The sequence below is a fragment of the Rhinopithecus bieti genome, unplaced genomic scaffold (assembly GCF_001698545.2).
Source record: "Rhinopithecus bieti isolate Rb0 unplaced genomic scaffold, ASM169854v2 scaffold_47707, whole genome shotgun sequence".
NCBI lineage: Eukaryota > Metazoa > Chordata > Mammalia > Primates > Cercopithecidae > Rhinopithecus > Rhinopithecus bieti.
In genome coordinates, this window is record NW_016819117.1 from 57,231 (window position 1) to 80,157 (window position 22,927).

A 22,927-nucleotide genomic window follows, 5' to 3' on the forward strand; every position below is an offset into this window, starting at 1 on the left:
CCTAACTCCGCCGCGTCCCGATGGAGAACTGCGTAACTCCGCCGCGTCCCGATGGAGAACTGCGTAACTCCGCCGCGTCCCGATGGAGAACTGCGTAACTCCGCCGCGTCCCGATGGAGAACTGCCTAACTCCGCCGCGTCCCGATGGAGAACTGCCTAACTCCGCCGCGTCCAGATGGAGAACTGCCTAACTCTGCCGCGTCCTGATGGAGAACTGCTTAATGACGCTGTCCCTGGGTACACACTGGGTGCGGCTCCTGCAGTGATGGGCCGCCCACAGCTGTGGCCCTTTTGGCACAACCATTGTTCCTTCTTGTCCTGGAAACAAGGACCTGAGAGAGACTGTCCGTCCATCCTAAAATCAGGACATTGGGTTTTCTGTTGTTGAGTTGGAGTCATCCGCAGAGTCTGGAGATCAGTCCCTAGGAGACCGTGATCTGCAGACATTTCCCCCCATCTCTGGTTGCATTTCTCTCTGTCGATGGTGTCCTTCGATGCGTGAGAACAGCCTTTGATGGGCATTACGCGGTGGCCAGGCAGAAGGATGGCGTGGGCGGAAGAGCTGATGCCTGAAGAAGGGTGCAGTAGGCATAGTGACCCGCGGGGTCGGCTTGCAGGGGTCAGCCCCACACGGAGAGACAGATGGGCACAGACACACAGGCACACTGTGCAGGCGCACTCTGTGGGAGGGCGTCACTGATGTTTAAAAAGTGCCCGTTTCCAAGCCCCTTGGAGAAAGTGTCATAAAAAGACAAAACATGAATGATGTTTCTAAGGTGGGGGAAGGCGCTGAGCCCTAAAGGTAGAAGCTTCTGGAAAGTTTCCAGAGGGCCCAGAGCCTGTTTAAGATGTTGTGCCTGCGTTAAGTGTCCAGAACTGTCTGTTCTTTTTGATTTGTCTTGGACTGACCTTTTCCCATAGAACTGTAAGGAAATAAAAAGTAATGATGTGATGTGGGCCGGGCGCAGTGGCTCTCGCCTGTAATCCCAGTACTTTGGGAGGCTGAGGCGGGTGGATCACCTAAAGTCAGGAATTTGTGACCAGCCTGGCCAACATGGTGAAACCATCTCTACTAAAATTACAAAAAGTAGCTGGCCGTGGTGAGAGGCACTTGTAGTCCCAGCTACTTAGGAGGCTGAGTGGGAGAATCGCTTGAACCCAGGAGGTGGAGGTTGTAGTGAGCCGAGATCGTGCCACTGCACTCCAGCCTGGGCAACAGAACGAAACTCCGTCTCAAAAAACAAAACAACACAAAACAAAAAACAACAAAAAAAAACGCTGGTCACGGTGGCCCATGCCTGTATCCCAGCACTTTGGGAAGCCAAGGCGGGCAGATCACGAGGTCAGGAGATCGAGATCCTCCTGGCTAACATGGTGAAACCCTGTCCCTATTAAAAATACAAAAAAACTAGCTGGGCGAGGTGGCGGGCGCCTGGAGTCCCAGGTACTCGGGGGGCTGAGGCAGGAGAATGGTGTGAACCCGGGAGGCGGAGCTTGCAGTGAGCGGAGATGGGCCACTGCCCTCCAGCCTGGGTGACAGAGCGAGACTCCGTCTGCAAAAACAAAACGAATGTGGCACGCAGGCGGGTGGCTGGCTGAGGTCAGTCCGGAGAAGCAGTATTTTATTTATTTATTTATCTATTTATTTATTGAGCTCTGTCGCACGGGCGAGAGTGCAATGGCGTGATCTCGTCTCACTGCAAGCTCCGCCTCCCAGCTTCAAGTGATTCTCCTGCTTCAGCCTCCCAAGTAGCTGGGATTAAAGGCACCCGCCACCACGCCCAGCTAATTTTTTGTATTTTTGGTAGAGACTGAGTTTCACTATGTTGGCCAGGCTGCTCTCAAACTCCTGATCTCATGATCCGCCTACTTCGGCCTCCCACAGTGCTGGGATGACAGGCGTGAGCCACCGCGCCCGGCCGGAAGCAGCATTTTAAACTTGCTTGCCCTCCCTAACACCAAACTTGTTGGTTCCTGGGCTGCAGCAAGCCAAGACTTGGAAATACATTCACCTTCGAGAATTCAACCTCAAAATGCATACGAAGTAGGTCAGGGTGGAAATAAGGCACTGCCCTTTCTCCAGGCACGCTGGAGTCCACACCCTGCCTTTGCCCAGTGCCCTCTGAGTGAGAGGCCCTGTGCCTTGCACCCAGTGCAGCCCACAGAGGGAGGCCCTGTACCGGGCAAGCCGTGCCCACAAAGAGGCTGGCCTGCTGGGCTGTGGGGCCCGATGGCCTGACCCTGTTCTGACCACCCTCCTGCCCTGCCCTGCCCGTGGCCCGTGTGCAGAAGTGGGCAGGCCTGGGTTACTGGGCTGGAGCCCCGAGATTGCCCCCTGCCCCACTGACTGAGCGTGGGGGAGCTGCTTGTCCACTTCCTCCTCGTGGGGCTCGGCCCTGGGTGGCTGGTGGCCGAGGCTGGTCTGGCGGGCGCTTGCTCTGAGTGGTGCGTCCCCTCAGCGCCCTGTGCTTCCTCGCAGGGATTGACTACAAGACCACCACCATCCTGCTGGACGGCCGGCGTGTGAAGCTGGAGCTCTGGTGAGTCGGGGCTGCGGCACTTCAGTTCCTGGCTGGGGACACGAATGCCGCTGGGAGAACAGAACCTTCAGAGGAGCAGGAAAACGTCCTGTGCACATTTCACGTCGGGGAGCCCCTCACAGCCCCTGTGTGAACACAGAATGGGTTTTGCTCCGAGAGGTAAACAGTCTGGGGCACTGTGTCCCGAGAGATCCCAGCTTCCCTTCAGCCCCGGAAGACCTGATTCCATAGTGGCTGTGGCCCTTCCCTCCCGCTTCTGCCGGCTTCACCTTAAAGAGCATTTCCCAGCCAGGCGGCGGCTCAGCCTGTCATCCCAGCACTGTGGGGGCCGAGGAGGGTGGATCACCTGAGGTCAGGAGTCCGGGACCAACCTGGCCAACATGGTGAAACCCCATCTCTACCAAAAATACAAAAATTGGGCTGGGCGCGGAGGCTCACGCCTGTAATCCCAGCACTTTGGGAGGCCCAGGTGGGTAGATCACAAGGTCAGATCGAGACCATCCTGGCTAACATGGTGAAACCCCGTCTCCACTAAAAATACAAAAAGTTGCCGGGCGCGGTGGCTCAAGCTTGTAATCCCAGCACTTTGGGAGGCCGAGGCGGGCGGATCACGAGGTCAGGAGATCGAAACCATCCTGGCTAACCGGTGAAACCCTGTCTCTACTAAAAATACAAAAAATTAGCCGGGCGTGGTGGCGGGCACCTGTAGTCCCAGCTACTCGGAGGCTGAGGCGAGAGAATGGCATGAACCCGGGAGGCGGAGCTTGCAGTGAGCCGAGATCGCGCCACTGCACTCCAGCCTGGGCGACACAGCGAGACTCCGTCTCAAAAAAAAAAAAAGACAAAAACAAAAAGTTAGTCAGGCTTGGTGGCCGGCGCCTGTGGTCCCAGCTACCCGGTAGGCTGAGGCAGGAGAATGGCACGAACCCAGAAGGCGGAGCTTGCAGTGAGCTGAAATCACACCATTGCACTCCAGCCTGGGTGACAGAGCAAGACTCTGTCTCAAAAAAACTAAAAAATAAAAATTGGCCGGGCGTACTGGCTTATGCCTATAACCCTAGCACTTTGGGAGGCCGAGGCGGGTGGATCACCTGAGGTTAGGAGTTGGAGACGAGCCTGGCCAACATGGTGAAACCCCGTCTCTACCAAAAATATAAAAATTAGCCAGGTGTGGTGGCAGGCACCTGTAGTCCCAGCCACTCAGGAGGCTGAGGCAGGAGAATCACTTGAACCCAGGAGGCAGAGGTTGTAGTGAGCTGAGATCGCACCACTGCACTCCAGCCTGGGTGACAGAACGAGAGACTCCGTCTCAAAACAAAAGCATTTCCCAGAATGTCAGCGTTGATGTCAGTGTCCACAGGGTTGGGGTTCCCCAGCCTGGCAGGACAGTCTCCTGGAGCTCCCAGGCTCACTCACCAGGTGGGCGGGGACCTTCTGCTGCCTGCTTGACTCAGCAGCACGGCGCCAGGCTGCTGTGACCTGTGCAGACAAAGTCTCTTAGCACAGCCCCATTGGCACCTGTCCTGGCCACCCCGCTGCCCTCAGGACATCCAGGTGGGTCCGCAGAGGAGGGCAGGAGGTGAGCCTCTCCTGGGAACCACAGTGCAGGCGCTAAGGCTGTGTGACCCCCGTCCCAGCCCCTCCCCTCCCTTTGTGTTTCAGGGACACATCGGGCCAGGGCCGGTTCTGCACCATCTTCAGGTCCTACTCCAGAGGCGCCCAGGTGAGTCCAGCACCACTCTTCCTGTTGCTTTTCAAAAGATGTTTCTCCTGATTCTTTCTGAATGTGAGTTGTCCTGTCAAACCCCCAAGCACTTTCTTTCTTTCTAAGGATATTTTCACGTTTGTTTGTTTATTTGTTTGTTTGTTTGTTTTGAGACACAGCCTCACTCTGTCACCCAGGCTGGAGTGCAATGGCACAGTCTCGGCTTACTGCAGCCTCCCTGTCCCGGGTTCAAGCGATTCTCCTGCCTCAGCCTACCCAGTAGCTGGGATTATAGGCGTGGTGGGTATACTTGGGGCCATGTGTGTGTAGGCATGTGCACGGGTGTGGCGGGGGCACCGGCTCAACCACCCTTGTTTCTGTTTCTGGGCCCCCCAGCACACTTTTGTGCTGACTGGATCTGCTGGTGAATGTGAGGCCGGAAGGAGGGGAAGGACGTAAAGCGCATGTGAACAGACCTGTCATGGCCACTGTTGTTGCTGCTTCAGTGAGAGGGATTCAAGCAGGTCTGTCCCATCCGTGATGCCCCTAAGACTTCTGGAAGAGCCAGGGGAGACCCTCTGGGGCCAGGTCCTTAGCCTGGAGCCCCCCATATGGGCCCAGGGAGGCTGTCTGGGTCTGGGATCTGGATCCTTTGGGGGCGAAGGTTCAGGTCTGCGCCATGCAGCTTCTGGCTCAGGTGGGTCCCCTCTGGGGACCCCTCTGGCTCAGGTGGGTCCCCAGGTGAGACGGGGGTGGACACTGGAGTTTCGTTCCCCGGCAAACTCATTTCCTTCTGTTTCTACACTGAAGTGTAGTCCACGTCAGCTCTGCTGTCTTCTACCTGCTGATGGGGGGTGGGAAGGACCCCGGGGCGAGATGGGTAGCACCCTGTCCCGGAGTTCCCTCAGAGATGTTGGCGACTCCCTTGTGGGAGCAGAAGGGCCTGCAGGCTCTGTGCCATCCCTGTGAGAAGTGGAGTGACATGGCCGTGATGCACGGAGCTGGCAGGTGGAAGACAGGCAGGTTCGAGGGTGTGTTCCACAGGCCCTGCTTGCTATTGAAAGAGGAGCTGGGGCCGGGCGCAGTGGCTCAAGCCTGTAATCCCAGCACTTTAGGAGGCCAACGCAGGCGGATCAGGCAGATCACAAGGTCAGGAGTTCGAGACCAGCCTGACCAACATGGTGAAAACCCGTCTCTACCAAAAATACAAAAATTAGCCAGGCGTGGTGGCGCGCGCCTATAATCCCAGCTACTCAGGAGGCTGAGGCAGGAGAATTGCTTGAACCCAGGAGGTGGAGGTTGCAGTGAGCTGAGTTTGTGCCATTGCACTCCAGCCCGGGCGACAAGAGTGAGACTTCATCTCAAAAAAAAAAGGAGGAGCTGTGTGGGTGATTTACATCTACAAAAACGCCTTGTCTTCCTTTTGCTTTTAAGTATTTCGTGATTTTTCTACAATGAACATATACTATTTTGGTATTAAAAAATATGGGGCGTGGTTATCTTGGATGACAACAAAGGGTTGTTGGGGAGATGCTGGAAAAGGCAGCAGGGAGGCTGAACCTGACGGGCATCCCACCTCCCCGACAGGCTCCACCCCGGGCCATCCCAGCCCCCCCCGACGGGCTCACCCCGGCCCATCCCAGGCCCCCCGACAGGCTCCACCCGGGGCATCCATCACCGACAGGTCCATCCCCGGCTCCCAGCCCCCCGGAACGGGGCTCCCACCCCAGGCCATCCCAGCCCGCCCCGACGGTGGGGCTCCACCACAGGCCATCCCAGCCCCCCCGACGGGCCACTTGCAGGGCATCCCAGCTCCCCCTGGATGGGGCTCCACTGCATTTGCGTTCCCAGCTCCCCCTGCATGCGGCTCCACTGCAGGCAGTTCCAGCTCCCACAACTGGGAGGGGGGGGGGGCGGGGGCTCTGTGGCGACATGAGGCGCCAGCCACAGTCGGTGATTTCTGTTTCAACTTGGCCATGAGAACTTTAAAAAAAAAAAGAGCTCCCAAAGCTGTCTGCCATTTGCCAGGCCTGAGGTTCTGGAAAGCAGCTCTTTATTCATTCTCTGTTGTTCTTTCCGAAGCATCTGGCACAACCGGTTATGTGTTTTGTTTGCCTTGTTAATTCTGGAAGTTCTGTAGCTGTCATTTTCCACACGAGAGCGAGCAGCGTTTCAGACCCAGGTGCCACACTGTTCGGTCCTGGGTTGAGGGGTGCCAGGCGCTTACTTGCCCCTGGGAGAAGCCCACCTGAGCCTGCTTGGCCCTGCCGTGTGACTGAGCATTTGGGCCACCCTGGGGAGCCTAGCCCTGTGCCTAGTGTCTCTCCTGCCTGCCACGTGAAGCAAGCATCGCGCGTGCCAGGGCTGCACCAGCTGAACCGGTAGCAGACGCCCGTGTTAGCAGACAAGCGAGGTTTCTACCTCGGACACCGGGCCCCGCATGCGACACAGACTAGCAAGCTGTCTGCATACAAAATCTCCGCTGGATTTGTCCTCTGGCCCCGCCCTCTGGTTAAGGGAGTGGAGAGGGCTAGGCCCGGGCGCGGCTGGCTCAAGGCCTGTGAATTCCCAGCACTTATGGGAGAGCCCTAGAGCCACGGAAGCGACGCATCACGAAAAAAACCTCAACAGAGATCAGGAGATCCGAGACACAATCACATGGCTAACACGGTGAAAACCCCGCTCTTCTACTAAAACTCAAAAAAACTGGCCCGGGGCGACCTCGCCATGGTGGCGGCCCCGTAGTCCCAGCCTACTCGGACCAAGAAAACCAACACCCACCACAAACCCGGGGGCCTAGAGACAGCACGAGACATGTGTGACACACCCGGGAGGCGGGCTTGCAGTGAGCTGAGACCTCACCGGCAGTGCCAACTCCGCAGGCCTGGCAAAACGGCTGACAGAGCGAGACTCCGCGTTCCTCAAAACAAAAAGAGTGGAGAGGCCTGGCAGGTCCCCACAGCCTGGGTCTTGCAGATGGTACCAGCAAAGGCCACTGGCCACTCCCTGCTGCTGTCCCTTGTCTCACAGCAGCAGCCCCATGGCTCTTCCCACGAGGCCCTTCACGTGCCGCCAGAGGCCAGGCTTCCTAGACTTTGTGGTTGTGTTTGCGTGTTGTGTTGCTGTGATCTGAGGCGGCCCCTCTCAGAAGCGGGTGCCACCCGCTGGTGGGATGAGCGAGTCACCCAGGTGCAGGTCCCTTGGTGTGTGGAGGGTGGGGCAGGCTCCTTGTAACTGCTGTGTGGTAACTGCAGTGTGGTTGACGGGACGTGCTGTCCCGTTTGGCTGAGAATTTGGGGTCAGCGGGCTTAGCACCAGGAAGGGTGTGGCCAAGTGCCCTGTCTCCTTCAGGATAGAGGTACGGATTTGTTTCCCTGAGAAGGGGTTTATGTGGAGAGTGGTACAGAAAGCACGCATGCTGCTGGCTTGTTGGCACACGGGCAGGTGGGCGTGAGTGGGCACGGCTTGGCAGTAGCTCCCACTTTACATGTCAGTTGCTCCTGGGCAGAGCCTGGGTGCAGGGATGCAGGCAGGAGGGCTCCACTCTGGCTGGCTGTACCTTGGGAGCTTCAACCACATGGATGGAAGGGGCATGTGTTTGTCAAAATCATCAAAATGTTCATACCTCGGATCTTTGTATTTTCTGCTTTGTAAATTACAGCTCAGTAAAAAATGATAGCAGAAAGGGCACCCACTCTTAGGCCCGGCAGTTCTACTTCTGGGAATGTATCGTGTAGGTCGAGTTGAACAAAAAAAGTGTAAATGTACTCAGATGTACGTTGCCAACGTTACCCAAGAGCCAGCGCAGTTAACGAGCGGGCGGGAGGGCGGGGTCTGAGCTCAGCGCGTGCTGGTGGGAGCAGCGCAAGTGCCTCGACCCCGCCCCGAGGCGTGAGCGGCACCTTGGACACTTCTGTAGACACGGAGGAAACTGACTGTCCGGGGCGGCTCCTGGTGGGGCGTAGAGCAGGGGAAGAGCGTGCACTGACTCATCCCCTAGAGCCTCGCTCGTTTTTCGTTTTGTTTTGTTTGGTTTTTTGAGACGGGGTCCTCTGTCACCCAGGCTGGAGTGCAGTGCCGCGATCTCGGCTCGCTGTAAGCTCCGCCTCCCGGGTCCAAGCGATTCTCCTGCCTCCGCCTCCTGAGTAGCTGGGACTAGGTGTGCACCACCGCGTCCAGCTAATTTTTGTATTTTTAGTAGAGACGGGGTTTCACCATGTTGGCCAGAATGGTCTCCTTCTCTTGACCTCATGATCCGCCCACCTTGGCCTCCCAAAGTACTGGGATTGCAGGTGTGAGCCACCGCGCCCAGCCAAAGTCGCTAGTTTTTAAAAAATCAGATCATGCAGGGCGCGGTGGCTCACGCTTGCAATCCCTGCACTTTGGGAGGCCAAGGTGGGCGGATCACGAGGTCAGGAGTTCGAGACCAGCCTGACCAACATGGTGAAACCCCGTCTTTACCAAAAATACAAAAATTAGCCAGGCGTGGTAGCGGGCGCCTATAATCCCAGCTACTCAGGAGGCTGAGGCAGGAGAATCGCTTGAACCTGGGAGGCGGAGGTTGCAGTGAGCCGAGATCACACCATTTCACTCTAGCCTGGGTGACAGAGCGAGACTCAGTCTCAAAAAAAAGAAAAATCAGATCATGTGTTATCATTTTTAGAAAATAGAAGGTGGTGGAAGAGTCTGTTTGCCCCATGCTCTGCCCCTTCGAGACACGCGGCTGAGGGTGCTAAGGGTGCCGTTTGTTAGGCGGCTTCTGGTCACCAAGAGTCTCCTTTTCCTTTCCCACTCTGTGGTCATTTGGGTCCCTGTGGCCTCACTGTGACCCGTGCTGGAGCATGAGTATGCCTCCAGGTCCTCCTGTGCCATCACCCCTGCCCGTAACCCCTGCCCCTCAGACGTGGCCATCCCAGGAAGTGGGGGCCTGCTCAGGGCAGCGGCCGGGAAGTGTGGCCAGGGCCCCCAGCCTCACAGCACACTTGGAGCCTGAGCCAGCCCATCACCCAGGAGGCGGACCTTCTGCTGTCTTTCTAGAGTTTTCAGTGTCATGGGAACAGGAGTGTTTGCCACAGAAAACAGGTCAGCATAAAAAGTCACCCACTTTCCAGCCTTTTAGCGTTTATGTCCATATAAACTTCTTCAGTGTAATATGTTGTGTGTTTATACTTTTATTTTTTTAAAATCATGCTGGGCCGGGCGTGGTGGCTCATGCCTGTAATCCCAGCACTTTGGGAGGCCGAGGCGGGCGGATCACGAGGTTAGGAGATGGAGACCATCCTGGCTAACACAGTGAAACCCCATCTCTTCTAAAAAATACAAAAAAAATTAGCCGGGTATGGTGGGGGCACCTGTAGTCCCAGCTACTTGGGAGGCTGAGGCAGGAGAATGGCGTGAACCTGGGAGGTAGAGCTTGCAGTGAACGGAGATTGTGCCACTGCACTCCAGCCTAGGCAACAGAGTGAGACTCTGTCTCAAAAAAAAAAGAAAAGAAAAGAAATCATGTTGGGCTGGGCACAGTGGCTCACACCTGTGATCCCAGCACTTTAGGAAGTTGAGGCAGGAGGATCACTTGAGGCCAGGGGTTCAAGACCAGCCTGGGCAACATAACAAAACCCCATCTCTAAAAAATATTTTTAAAATCTTAGCCAGGCGTGGTGGCTCACACCTGTAGTCCCAGCCACTCGGGAGGCTGAGGCAGGAGGATTGACTGAGCTCAGAATATCAGGCTGCAGTGAGCCGTGATCATGCCACTGCATGAACCCCAACCTGGGTGACAGAGTGAGACCCTGTCTCAAAAAAAAAACAAGACAATGCCATCCATAGTGCTGGGACCTGCGTTCTCACCTCCCCTGGGCTGCATGTCTCTCCTTGGCCAGCACGGACGCTTCTACATGCACTGCTGCTGTTTTCAGCGTCTGCACGGTACATTCCACCGCCGCTTACTCAGCTGTCCTCCGAGGCTGGACGTTTAATTTGTGTCTGGTTTGTTGTTATCAGCGCTGCTGTGACACACATCCTCAGTTACTTCCGAGTCATGGCTTGCCACACAGGAGGTTGCCACGCCAGAGGTTGCCACGCGGGAGGTTGCCATGCAGGAGGGTGGGCTGTGTTGCGTGCGTTGGTGGCCCACTCCCCAGTCTCTCCCCCTCCCCCAGCAGCAAATGAGCCAGCCCCTGTCCCTGGGCCCCAAGCTCCAGGGTTAAGCCCTGGGTGTGCATTTGCTTATTCTGAATCTTACCATTTATCACCCACCAGACTGACTTGGCCATCTCTGGCCTCGAAGGGTCTCCCTCAGCAAGAGGTGTCCTTCCTGAGCGGCCGCTCCGTCCTGAGCAAGGCCTTCACCCTAGGAGCTTAGTCGTTTCGGTCTTGTTCTCAACAGGACCTGGGGGCTGCACTGCAGTCTTCCAGATATCAAAAGATGGTTCTAAGAGGCTCTAAAAACCCTAATTTTCAGATGGACAGTGCCCTCTTCCTGCAACCTCAGCCCCTTGTGTGATAGGCTCTTTGGTTAAGTGCAGGTTTTGTCAGCCTAGGAGTCGGGTGGATCCCAGCTTATTGGCTGGATCTGGTTGCAGAATTATAGGGTGGGAGTGGATGTTGGGGAGCGGCGGGCGTAGAGGGATGGGCCTGTGATGTGACCGTTTCGCCCAACGGGGCACTGAGTGTGAGCAGTGTGCTCCCCGGTGCTGCTGGAGAGCCATGACTGTCACTGCCGAGATATTTAGGGCAGGTGGAAACAGCCCAGAGCTGAGCTCCAAGGAATTGGTCTCTAAGGGATGTGGCAGAAAGTCCCTGTGGAAACCCTGCTCTGCCTGGCTGGGGGAGCTTCGCAGAAAGTGTCCTGGAGGGACTGGAATTCTGCTCTGCAAGTTTTAGGTTGGAAAACTCAGAAATGCCCCCACTCAGCTCTGTCCCGGGTGCCCCCAGGAGGGTTCACTGATGGACTGGCCGAGAGGACACTTGCTTCCACAGCTGCACGTCCCCCGGATGCCAGGACCCCTCATCTGCCTGCCCAGGAAGCTTCCACAGGCTGATGGCTCCAGGGGAGGGAGGGGAGGCAGCATTTATGACACCATGGAAGGCACCTACTCTCCTGCTGCAGTCCTTGCCGGGTGAGGGCAGAGGTGGGGGGCAGGGCTGCACCAGCTGTGTGGAGGGCAGTGCCAATCTGCCCATCCACCAAGTACTATGCGTCCTTGGCCCTGCCCAGGAACCGAGACCCCTGCACCTGAGTGTCCCTGGGCCTGGGCTGGCCCTGCGTGTCGGTGACCCCTGGTGACCCCCAGGTCTCTGTTGCAGGGGATCCTTCTGGTGTATGACATCACCAACCGCTGGTCCTTTGACGGCATCGACCGCTGGATCAAGGAGATCGATGAGGTAGGCCTGGGTCCGGGGTGCCCTCCCGGGGAAGTCAGACTGGATGGAGGTGCCTGGGCCCCAGGTAGGCTCTGGATTCCCGCCTGCCACCCCTCCTGTGGCCCTGGCTCTGCACCCTGCACTGTCCCACGGCCTACACCTGGGCTTGCTGGTCACTGTGCACGCAACGGCCGGGCATGGAGCCCAGCAAGACCAGGAACTACGGGGCCACCTGGAAGGGCCTACAGTGTGGGGCCTGAGCCCTGGACTTCCCACGGCCCCCACCCCGTCATAGGCCAGACAGGGCGGGCCCTGCTGAGGCTGTGGGTGGGTGGCGCCCTGCGTTTGTGCCTTTGCTGAATTCTGTGCCCCCAGCATGCACCCGGAGTCCCCCGGATCTTGGTTGGAAACCGGCTGCACCTGGCCTTCAAGCGGCAGGTCCCGACGGAGCAGGCCCGTGCATATGCAGAGAAGAACTGCATGACCTTCTTTGAGGTCAGCCCCCTGTGCAACTTCAATGTCATTGAGTCCTTCACGGAGCTGTCCCGCATCGTGCTCATGCGGCATGGCATGGAGAAGATCTGGAGGCCGAACCGAGGTGCGTGGGCGGGCGCCGGCCAGCCCTGCAGTCCCCAAACCTGGGCTGCCCTGATCACGTGGAGGCTGAGGGGGGCCGGGGGCCCGTGAGGGAGGTTCAGGCAGGTCCCTTGGCCATGTGCAGTAGGGGCTCTGCCGGCGGCAGGCCAGTCACTTGGTAAGAGTGGCCTCAGAGGAGAGGCAGCAGCACCGGGGGGCACAGGAGGAGCTGGTGACCTCCCTCAGGGTGCCGCCGTGGCAGCTGCACTTTGCCATTCTGGTGGGTCCCCGGCATTGCTGGTGTGGCAGTGTGTTCTTGCGCCTTCCCTGGTTCCGGGGCTGGCATCCTGCTGTCGGGGGCACAGGAGCCATGCCTGCAGCTTCGTGTTGTTTCATTTTCTCTTCCTGGGAGGCCACGTCCTTGATCAGAGGCCCCAGTGGAGCCCCCTCAGGGAGGTACTGTTGATTCTGTGGTGCCTCCTGGCAGAGTTCACTACTGGACAGAGAGAGGGTGGCTGACGGTGTCACTGTCCTTCTTAAGAGGAAGCACGGGCCGGGCGTGGTGGCTCATGCCTATAATCCCAGCACTTTGGGAGACCATGGCAGGTGGATCACCTGAAGTGAGGAGTTCGAGACCAGCCTGGCCAACACGGTGAAACCCCGTCTTTACTAAAAATACAAAAATTAACTGGGCGCAGTGATGGGCGCTTGTAATCCCAGACACTCAGGAGGCTGAGGCAGGAGAATTGCTTGAACCCAGGAGGAGGAGGTTGCGGTGAGCGGAGATCGCGCCACTGCACTCGAGCCTGGGCGACACAGCAAGGCTCCGTCTAGAAACAAAACAAAACCAAAAAAACCAAAAAGGAAGCACGGGGAGCCATGAAAAGCCTGGTTGTACCCCAGGCCAGCACAACCTAGCCCCCACCCGTATGGAGCTCCCCTCCCTAGCTCTGCAGACTGGAGCTGGTGACAGTCAAGCTAGATTGAGTCAAAACCCAACCAGAGATACAGCAGAGGCTCCAGAGCAGGTCGGCTCGAAGGGCCAGATCACGCAGGCCTCACACCGGGCCTGCAGCGTCCAGGCCAGGAGCTGGGCAGAGCGGCCTCGGGCAGCCCCACAGCAGCACTGCCCAGCGTGCCTGGCTTTAGGGAGCAAGGCAGGGGATGGCGTGCTGGTGGGCACATCTGTGCTGACCAGAGAAATTTGGGCATCCAGGTCCTCCGGGATCCCAGTCCGGGGGACACCACTAGGAGTGTGGAGACCCCGCCGGGCTTCTCTTGGGCACCTCAGGTCTCCCTGTGCAGGGCCTCCCCACAGCCCCGTGGTCTGACACCCCCTCTGCCCTGCAGTGTTCAGCCTGCAGGATCTCTGCTGCCGGGCCATCGTCTCCTGCACCCCCGTGCACCTCATCGACAAGCTTCCACTGCCCGTCACCATCAAGAGCCACCTCAAGTCCTTCTCGATGGCCAACGGCATGAACGCGGTCATGATGCACGGCCGCTCCTACTCCCTGGCCGGCGGGGCCGGCGGCGGCGGCAGCAAGGGCAGCAGCCTCAAGAGATCCAGGTCCATCCGCCCGCCCCAGAGCCCCCCGCAGAACTGCTCGCGGAGCAACTGCAAGATCTCCTAGCAGGGGCGGGCAGAGCCGCCTGTGCAGACGCCGGGAGGGCTCGAGCTGGACACTCCTGGCTGGATGCCGGGCCAGGGCCACCTGCGTGGAGACTGGCCACACAGCTGCCTCCAAAGCACTGGGCTTTCCTCACACCGGAGCCGGGTGCGAGGAGCGGCATGCACAGAGCACGTGTGGCAGGCGGGAGGAGGGGGCGCGGCTGCGCTGCTGCTGCTTCTTGGTCTGAAACGAGCCGGACCTCCCCAGCTGCCTGGCGACCGGCGGGGAGCCTGGCTCGCCTTTCTTATTTATATAGAGAACACTTCACCTTTTTTGTATATTTTAAGGGGCCTTCAGGGAAGCCTGGGTGTGGTCCCGTGGTGCGCTGGTGACTTCGTGGCCACGCCAGCTGTGGGGGCGCACTTGGGACGCCTCGGGAAGGGGATTCGCAGCAGTGATGGTCAAAGCGTCCTGTGAATCCATGTGCTGCAAGTGGCAGGGCTGCCCAGAGGCCGGGGGGAGCGGATGGGGCCGGTGCTTCCCCTGGAAGCTCGGGTGACCTCAGTGGTCACTGTGCTGGCAGTGGATGGAGGGTGTGGTCCTGTGGTCAGAGCCCAAGCAGCACTTAGGAGAGAGGAGAAAGGAGGTGCGCCTGGGAGCCCATACTTTTGTTGTTCCCCAAATCCCTCCCCACGTGGGACTGAGAACCTTCCTGCTGTCATGTGACACCTTCGGGGACACTGAGCACTCAAAACTCAGATCATCATCTCCCACCCTGGAGAGTGCAGAGCTATCTGTAGACTTATGAATATTCGATGGGCGGTGGCATCCGGGCCCCGGGCACCTGCGTGCAACCTCCTGTTCTCGGCAGCTTCTGTCGCTGGCCCTGGGGTCCCCACAGCTGCAGCTCTCCTGTGAGGTCGCACGGCGTCAGAACCATCCTGACCTTCTTAGGGACATGCCTGGAACCACCTCATCCACGTCCACGTCCACCTGGGGACCTCGGGAGGCTAGGCCTCTCCTCAAAGGCCCACCAGCCCGGCACTTGTGCTGAGCCCCAGGGACGCAGGGCCGGCCACCTCTCTCCTGAAGCCATTGGCCGCTCCTCCACCCAGTGCTTCTGCCCACGCCTGCCCCAGCAGCCCCTCTGCAGGGTAGCAGTTGCCTGGGCCTGCCCACAGCACTGGTGCTCACCTCTACCTCCTGCCCTCGGGCCACACAGCACGGCATGGCCAGCACACAGAAGGAGCCCTCCCAGGACCGAGGACCCCCGTGGTGGACTCCATGGCGCAAGCTTCCCAAGGTGGTCCCACGGAGGGTGCTACTGGGCACCAGTGGACTCGCCCCATGGCCCATTCCCAGGAGATGAGGGCCGTGGCCTGCATGAGCTGCCAGATGAGTAAGGGAACCCCGGCCAGGTGGCCCTGCCACAGTCCCCAAAGACACTGGCCTCCTGCTCCAGCCTCCCTGTCCTGGCCCCACCTGTCCTGTTGCTGCCAGCAGGACCCTTGTTTGGGATTATGAACAAACCACACAGACTTTGAGGACCTACACGGTCCTACATTCACGGCATCAACACTACCCGCACTGCTGTTAGACACTCCACCATTCCTGGTTCTTTCCGAGCCGTTCTTTGTACAGTAAATGGAATTCGGCTGTGGTCCCCACGTTTTGCTGTGTCTGGTGGGGTGGGTCTGGCAGTGGTGGTGCCCCGTGCCAGGGGCCAGTGCTGCTTTGTACCAGGCACTGACCTCTGGCCTTTGTTTTGCCTGCTGTCGCCTGCGCTGACCAGGCCGACATGCGGCAGTTAGCTGGGTTCGCCTCAAGAAAAAGTGAGGGCTGCGGCTGGGCCTGGTCACGGCCATTCTCCGCTTCCCGGTGGATGGGATCCCAGCTGGGCTGTACCGAGCCCTCGCTCACGGCCCACGGCCCATGGCAGCAGATGGCCTGGGTGGACTGTCCCCACCAGCAGCAGGACCCCAGAGGGCCAGGCCCTCCAGTCAGCCCCCTCAGCAGAGAGCAGCCTGCACGCTGGCCAATCTGGGGTGCCTGCCATGCCTGGCCCAGGGGTATGTGGACACCCCGGAGGTGTGCAAGCTGGAATGGGGCACTCCAGTTGGTACAGGGACCACAGCCTCAGGCTCAGGTGCCTCCCTTTGCTGTTTCGTGGGCTCATCCTGGCCTTAGGCCCCTCCCTGGCAGCTCCAGCCCAGCCGCCTGCAGCTGGGTCAGGCCTAGCTACCCCACCCCCGTCCCCTTGTAGAGCAGGGACTGTGGCGCCTGGAGGCATCTCTGGGTCTCATTCTGACCAGACCACGCTCCTGTTACCCTGCCTCCCAGGTCAGAGGTCAGACACAGGGTCAGGGGGACACTCCCGTCCAGTCTCAGAGAGAACCACTCCTGGAGGCCGGTGGAGCCACAGAGGGTTTGGAAAGGTAGATTCCAGGCAGCCCTTTGTCCTGCACCAGCCAGGCCAGCCCCCTGCCCTCCCCGACGAGGAGGAGCCAGCCCGGGGATGTGTGCCCCGCTGACGGGGTGGGGGGGCGGCTGGGGCAGGGCAAGGCTCTGTTGCCCCAGGACACTTGCTGTCTCCAGCTGCAGACGCCCTTGCACTTGGCCTTCCCTCGGGCGGCACCATCCACGCAGAGCCATGTCCAGGGCTGCGCAGTGCGTGGGCCGAGGCTCCGGCGTCAGCGTGTGGTGCTGTTCTTATGTTTGTGGGCGGCCACAGGCCTCTTCCTGCTGCACCTGCCCCGCCTTGGGGATGGGCCTAAGCCCCAAGCCCGCAGCCTGGTTTCAGGGATGGGGTCTCTGGGAATGCAGTCCTGCCAGGTTGGGCCCCACCCCACCAGGGGCAGCAGAGCATAGAAGACTGGGCTGTGCTGGGCATCCTGCAGGCCCCTGTGCCCCTACAACAGCCGTGGAACGGGAAGGAACCTCAAAGGAGCAGAGTGAAGCCCTCGGCCTGACCCAGACACACGTGACCATTGCCAGACTGGACCTGACCTGGGGGACCCAGGCTGTGGTCAGCCACGCTCCGCGGGGAGGGCCTATGCCTGCCACCCCACAGCATGGGAGCCTGGGGTCCAGAGGGCGTCAGGGACAAAAGCTGGGATCTGCTGGCCCTGCCCCCACCCTCCTGAGGGTCGTCAAGGAGACTGATCTCAGCCCAGGGGTGGAGGAAGGGGTTCGGGTTACAGGGTCCCCTCTCCTCCCCCTCTCCAGCCAGAGCCAGCCCTCCTCCGCACCCGGTGACCCTCATGGCCAGTGGCTCTGTGTTCCTGGGCCTCTGGCCCCTCCCCAACCTCCTCCCCTCTGCCCTGTGCTGACCAGGGCCGGGGAGCCCCCGCACGGTTCAGACAGAGGGGCCAGGCTGAAGCTGGAGAGGAACCAGCGTCACACAGACGGCCTTTGAGAACTTGGAGACCCTGTAACCCACCCAGCAGGGGCGTCAGGACAAGCATCTGCTGCAAGCTTTGGCCTCAGGGGCGAAAGGGAGCCCCGGGGTTCGGGTGGGGGCGCCAACCACAGGCCCGGAGGGTGGATGCCTGCAGGAAGCTGGGCTCGGCAGAGCCCGAAGAGGGGCTGGTGGCCACACCCCCCGGTCCCCTGGCTCGGCGGCCCCCATGCCCGCCCCACGGCCACTCCTGACGCTCCTGCTCCTCCTCCGGCTGACCTCGGGGGCCGGCTTGCTGCCAGGGCCGGCGAGCCACCCGGGCGTGTGCCCCAACCAGCTCAGCCCCAACCTGTGGGTGGACGCCCAGAGCACCTGTGAGCGTGAGTGTAGCGGGGACCAGGTGAGTGTGGTCGGGCTGGGGTCCCGGGGCTTGGGGCAGCCAACCTGGGCAAGACCCTACTGGAGGCGCCGTGTTCTGCCCGGGCTCCCCAGACTTCTGCTGGTGTCCCCATCGTTGCCCTCATTTAAGAATAAGAGCCCTCCCACTCCAGCTCTCGTGCTCCCTATGTGCCTTGCCCCTACCCTGGACACCATCATCCACTGGGGATCCCCCCCACCCCGTTACTGCCTCTCCTTCTATCCTCTCCTCCCACCCTCTCCTCCCATCCTCTTCTCCCACCCATTCCTCCCATCCTCTCCTTCTATTCTCTCCTCCCACTCTGTCCTCCCACCCACTCCTCCCACCCACTCTTCCCATCCTTTCCTTCCATCTTCTCCTCCCACCCTCTCCTTTCATCTGGGACCAGTGTAGACGGTGACGGGGGTGCTGCAGCCAATGTTCAGCCTTTGTCCTGGCCTGCACCACCTGCTGGGTGGCCCTGAGCACTGTACGCCCTCCTTGGGCCTTAGTTTCCTCGTCCTGTACAATGTGCCAAGAATAATGGAACTTGCTTGGGGGTGTGAGGATTCTGGAAGGTGAAGCCAGGTGGCACCTCTGGCGCTGTGGCTCCCCACAGGGGACGGAAAGGACACTGAGTCCCTGGGGAGGCGGCCCTGGTGGCGGCCACAGAGCAGGGGGCTCCCTGCTACCCCACCTGGGCCTCCCTATTCAGGGGCCTGGCCAGAGCCCCAGGGCGGCGGGGCATCAGGACTCCACCTAAGTGTCCCTGCCAGGACTGTGGCATACTGCTGAGGAAAGTGCTGCACCAATGTGATGTGGATGTCAGAAGCTGCGTGGGCATTTCACGTTTCCCGCAGCCCAGCGCACGACAACCAGCGGCCTCTGCGAGGGCTTTGCATGCCCAGCAGGGCTCTGATGGACATTGGGATGGGCAGCCCGTGTGCCGCATGCCGTGGGGGGGACGCTGTGAGAAGAGCCAGCTTCACTGCGCTTCGGACGGCACTCACTTTTAACGCTGCTACATGGACGCGGTGGGCCTGGCCTGCGGGGCTGATCCATGTGCCCTGAAACACGATGCTCAGCTGGGCCCCAGCAGCCGGCGTCCGCCGGAGGACCACTGCCCACCAACTGAGCCGCGCCAGTGCCTCCTGCCCTGGTACAGCAGCCTCCCCACAGTCGGTGCAGGTGGGGGGTACGGCCAGCCTCCACTGCGACGTCAGCGGCCGCCCGCCACCTGCCGTGACCTGGGAGAAGCAGAGTCACCAGCGGGAGAACCTGATCATGCGCCCTGATCAGATGTACGGCAACGTGGTGGTCACCAGCATTGGGCAGCTGGTGCTCTACAACGCGCGGCTCGAAGATGCCGGCCTGTACACCTGCACTGCGCGCAATGCGGCTGGCCTGCTGCGGGCTGACTTCCCACTCTCTGTGGTCCAGCGAGAGCCGGCCAGGGACAGAGCCCCCAGCATCCCAGCCCCGGCCGAGTGCCTGCCGGATGTACAGGCCTGCACGGGCCCCACCTCCCCACACCTTGTCCTCTGGCACTTTGACCCACAGCGGGGCGGCTGCATGACCTTCCCGGCCCGTGGCTGTGACGGGGCGGCCCGGGGCTTCGAGACCTACGAGGCATGCCAGCAGGCCTGTGCCCGTGGCCCCGGTGACGCCTGCGTGCTGCCTGCCGTGCAAGGCCCCTGCCAAGGCTGGGAGCCGCGCTGGGCCTACAGCCCGCTGCTGCAGCAGTGCCATCCCTTCATGTACGGTGGCTGCGAGGGCAACGGCAACAACTTCCACAGCCGTGAGAGCTGCGAGGATGCCTGCCCCGTGCCCCGCACGCCGCCCTGCCGCGCCTGCCGCCTCCGGAGCAAGCTGGCACTGAGCCTGTGCCGCAGCGACTTCGCCATCGTGGGCCGGCTCACGGAGGTGCTGGAGGAGCCCGAGGCTGCCAGTGGCATCGCCCGTGTGGCGCTCGAGGATGTGCTCAAGGATGACAAGATGGGCCTCAAGTTCTTGGGCACCAAGTACCTAGAGGTGACGCTGAGTGGCATGGACTGGGCCTGCCCCTGCCCCAACATGACGGCGGGCGACGGGTCGCTGGTCATCATGGGCGAGGTGCGCGATGGTGTGGCCGTGCTAGACGCCAGCAGCTACGTCCGCGCTGCCAGCGAGAAGCGCGTCAAGAAAATCTTGGAGCTGCTGGAGAAGCAGGCCTGCGAGCTGCTCAACCGCTTCCAGGACTAGCCCCCACGAGGGGCCTGCGCCGCCCCGTCCCGCTGAATAAACGCGCTCCCTGTGCCCTAGACCTCCTGGCTTGCTGCTGCTGGACAGACGACCCTCACCCTTCCAGGCGCCCCATCCCCAGCCAGTTTCTGCTGGGGCCTTGCCACCCACTGGGGCTTGGGCTTTGGTACAAGGTCACCAGGGAGCGCCAGTCCACCCCTGCATCCCCCACCAGCTCCATCCTGCCTCAGCAGCTGTCCTGGCCCCACTCCTGCTGCCCAAGCTCCAGCAGCAAGGACCAGGACGTCCCAAGCCCTTGACCCCACAAGAGACCCCGTCTCCCACCCACCCTCACAAGGTGCTCCTAGGAGGAGGTGGGGCGGACACCAGCAAGCCGGCAGCAGGAGATGCTTTATTCTGAGCAGGCTGGGACTTTCAGCCACCGGCTGAGAGTGCAGACTGGGTGGGGCTGTTGTCCACAAGGCCCAGCCTAGGGAGGCAGGGTTTGTGCCCCACAGAGCCTCCGGCAGGGATGCAGGTGTGTGGGGTGAAGGAGGGGCTTAGTTTTTCCTGAAGATCAGGCACTTGTTGTTGGCTGGCATGTCCACCTGGAGAAACGCTTTACTGGAGGATGGCCCTCAACCCCTAGAGAGGCTGCCTGGGCCCCCGCTCCCCAACCTACCATCCTCTCCAGGAGCAGGCCACTGGCCTGTCCCAGGTCCTCCAGGAGGGCTGTGTCCCGAAGGCCCCATTCCGGGTTCCTGCAGAGTGGGGGGAGATGGAGTTGTGGCCTGGGGGGGTGCCACTCAAGCCACCTGCCACCTGAGCCAGACCCCCTGCCACTAGCTCTGACCTGCATCTGAGCATTAGGTCAAAGTCCACGTTGCTCTGGGGAGAGATCTTCCCGTTGATGGCATAGGGCTGCGGGGATGCGGACACAGCCCACTGGACCAAGGTCGCTATTTCCCAGAGAGCCCGGGACAGACTTGCAGTCTGGGGTCCAGAGAATGAAACGGGCACCCCCTCCCTGTCCCCAAGAGGGAGTCAGCCAAGGCCAGGCTGGTGGGCAAGGGGGTAGGGAGGCTGGCAGGTGACCCAGGGAGGGGTGCAGAGTGGAATTGGAGGGGAGGCCATGCTGGTGGCTGGGCGGGGGGCAGGGAGCCAAGGAGGGAGGACTCTGAGTAGGGCAGGAGAGAGCAGCTAGGACTTCGAGCGGGAGGCCGCCCTGGACAGGCCCACTCACCCCGTAGGTGATGAGCAGGGCTCTGGGTTTGAGCAGGTGTCCTGCTGCTCTGAAGAGCCCCTGGGGAGTAGGGAACAGGACGGCAGTGAGGCGCTGCCCCCAAAAGAACCCAAGGCCTGAGGCCGGAGACCCTCACCCCGACTGTGGTAGGGGCAAATCTGGCATGCTGGCTGCCCCCATGCAGGGTGAGGGGCACCAGGGCAGACGCCCTTGCTGGGCCCCCCACAGACCTCCGTGCAGCACAGGGGGCTGATGTGGGTCATGTTGATGCAGAGCAACAGGTCCAGCGACTGCGGCAGGATCCCGCCCCAGTGCTCCCAGCCCCACGTCACGTCCAGGTGCAGCGGGGCCTTCACGTTGGTCAGACCCTGGGCTTGCGTGGTGGCCGCGATGCTGCAGGAGGGGAAGGCTTGGGTGGAGGCCGAGTCCTGCGCAACCGCCTTTCCGACGCCCCCACAGACTTTCTAAGGGAAGGCTGGGGGGCACGTTGCGGAGCGGAGGCCAAAACAGCTGGGAAAGGGGACCTCGAGGCCCACCCACTTCCGCAGCCGCGGGGGCCACACATCTGGGGCCTGCCCCGGGGGCACCCCCAGCTCCCACCCCGCACCCTCAGAGCCCGAGCCGCATCTTTTTCCTCCGGGGCTGCGGGGCATGAGCTCTTGAGGCTCCGGCCGGCCGCACCGATCGGAGTGGCCGCCCCGGGGGCCGCACCTGTCCAGGCAGCGCTGGTCCACGTCCGACGGCTGCCACTCGGCCAGGGGGAAGGCCCGCGCGAAGTGCGCCGCGTGCTGGCCGGAGCCCGAGGCCACCTCGAGTACGCGGACGCCGCGCTGGGTCGGGTCCAGGTACTGCCGTAGCACGTGCAGGATTGGCTCCTTGTTCCGCTCCGCAGCCGCCGCCACCAGCATCGCGGCCGCAACTCCTCCCAGCTGCAGACACGGCACTGGTCGCATCGGGGGCGGTGGCCGGGCTCCCGCGGGGCACGTCGGGAGCTGTAGTCCAGATGCTTCGGGGCACGTCGGGAGCTGTAGTCCAGATGCTTCGGGGCGCGTCGGGAGTTGATAAACTACAACTCCCAGGAGCACGCGCGCCTCTCGTTAAAGGACCCGCAGCCGCCAGAGGCACGGTGGGGAGCGGCTCGGCGGTGGGTGGCGGCCCTGGGCAGGGGACTGGACGGCGAGCTTGGCTTGCTGGTTTACAGGCGCCTCAGCTCAGGGACCCTGTCACCCATGGCCGTCCACGGTTTTCAGGGCACCTGTCACTCTCCGAAATGTGTCAGCGCTGCGCCAGACTGGGCGCCTTCCCTTGGTTTCCGGTTTTCTTTCCTTTATAAATCTCTGGCGTTAGCGAGAGTTCATTGTTCAAGTGGGAAAAAAGAAAACAAGCTGCGCCGCCCGGGAATCGAACCCGGGTCGCAAGAATGGGAATCTTGCATGATACCACTACACCAGCGGCGCCATGTACAGCAGGTGCAGCCCATACACTCAAGAGACTGTGACGCGGAAAGCCCTCTGCGCACGCGCCGCCCCTGGAGCCGGGCTCCTCGCAAGCGAGCTGGCGGTTGCCTAGGAGGACCCAGCTGGCGAGGCTGCGACAGTGGGAGTCTCGCGGTGCCCCCCAGCCCCCGAGGGGAAGGAGCGGGCATGAGGTACGCGGGCTGGAGGACAGTCTCGATTCGGGCCTGAGCTATGGAAACCGTTGGCCTTCCTGAGTCGATGGGGGCGGGGCCCTGTCGGGGCGGGGCTGGGGAGAGGGCGGGGCGTGCAGAGGGCTGGCCGCGGCTTGGGCCCCTGTTGGGAAGAGTTTTGGGCAGGGTTGCCGGAGTGGCGGGGCCACACCGGGGCGAGTCCGAGAGAGGAGGCGGGGCTAGGGAGGGG

At 61.0% G+C, this 22,927-nt stretch overlaps 3 protein-coding genes and 1 non-coding gene across 11 annotated transcripts in view; 2 read left to right on the top strand and 2 right to left on the bottom strand.

Moving 5' to 3' along the window:
* Positions 1–15,461, top strand: part of RAB40C (RAB40C, member RAS oncogene family) — a 45,661-nt gene extending 30,200 nt beyond the window's left edge. For 2 of the 4 annotated variants that reach the window (XM_017858410.1, XM_017858409.1), the window contains 5 exons: positions 2,480–2,540; positions 4,203–4,263; positions 11,551–11,628; positions 11,983–12,205; positions 13,534–15,461. In XM_017858410.1, the coding sequence (XP_017713899.1) occupies positions 2,480–2,540; positions 4,203–4,263; positions 11,551–11,628; positions 11,983–12,205; positions 13,534–13,814 (704 nt within the window). In that variant the 3' untranslated portion in view covers positions 13,815–15,461. The other 2 variants (XM_017858412.1, XM_017858411.1) reach the window with 2 other exon arrangements.
* A 1,958-nt stretch (positions 15,462–17,419) lies between these two features.
* On the top strand, positions 17,420–19,928 carry WFIKKN1 (WAP, follistatin/kazal, immunoglobulin, kunitz and netrin domain containing 1). The gene is given in 4 exon segments (XM_017858413.1): positions 17,420–17,590; positions 18,364–18,718; positions 18,721–18,756; positions 18,759–19,928. Coding segments are annotated over 4 exon segments (1,632 nt in total). The 3' UTR covers positions 19,829–19,928.
* Positions 19,929–20,200: 272 nt separating this feature from the next.
* METTL26 (methyltransferase like 26) lies at positions 20,201–22,698 on the bottom strand. Of its 5 annotated transcripts, none has more exons than XM_017858415.1 (6): positions 21,762–22,692; positions 21,281–21,443; positions 21,051–21,110; positions 20,661–20,728; positions 20,490–20,568; positions 20,201–20,415 (listed from the first exon to the last, which is right to left on the bottom strand). In XM_017858415.1, the coding sequence occupies exons 1-6, from the start codon at positions 22,001–22,003 to the stop codon at positions 20,368–20,370; spliced, it is 660 nt and encodes a 219-aa protein (XP_017713904.1). In that variant the 5' UTR covers positions 22,004–22,692; the 3' UTR covers positions 20,201–20,367. The 5 variants fall into 5 exon arrangements, 4 of the variants coding, with proteins under 4 accessions (XP_017713904.1, XP_017713906.1, XP_017713907.1 ...); XR_001882619.1 differs by having other exon boundaries at positions 20,202–20,415; positions 20,661–20,834; XM_017858417.1 differs by lacking the exon at positions 21,051–21,110 and having other exon boundaries at positions 21,762–22,693.
* TRNAG-CCC (transfer RNA glycine (anticodon CCC)) lies at positions 22,437–22,507 on the bottom strand. Its single transcript has one exon. It is a non-coding gene; the product is annotated as a tRNA-Gly (tRNA).
* Positions 22,699–22,927: the final 229 nt, after the last annotated feature.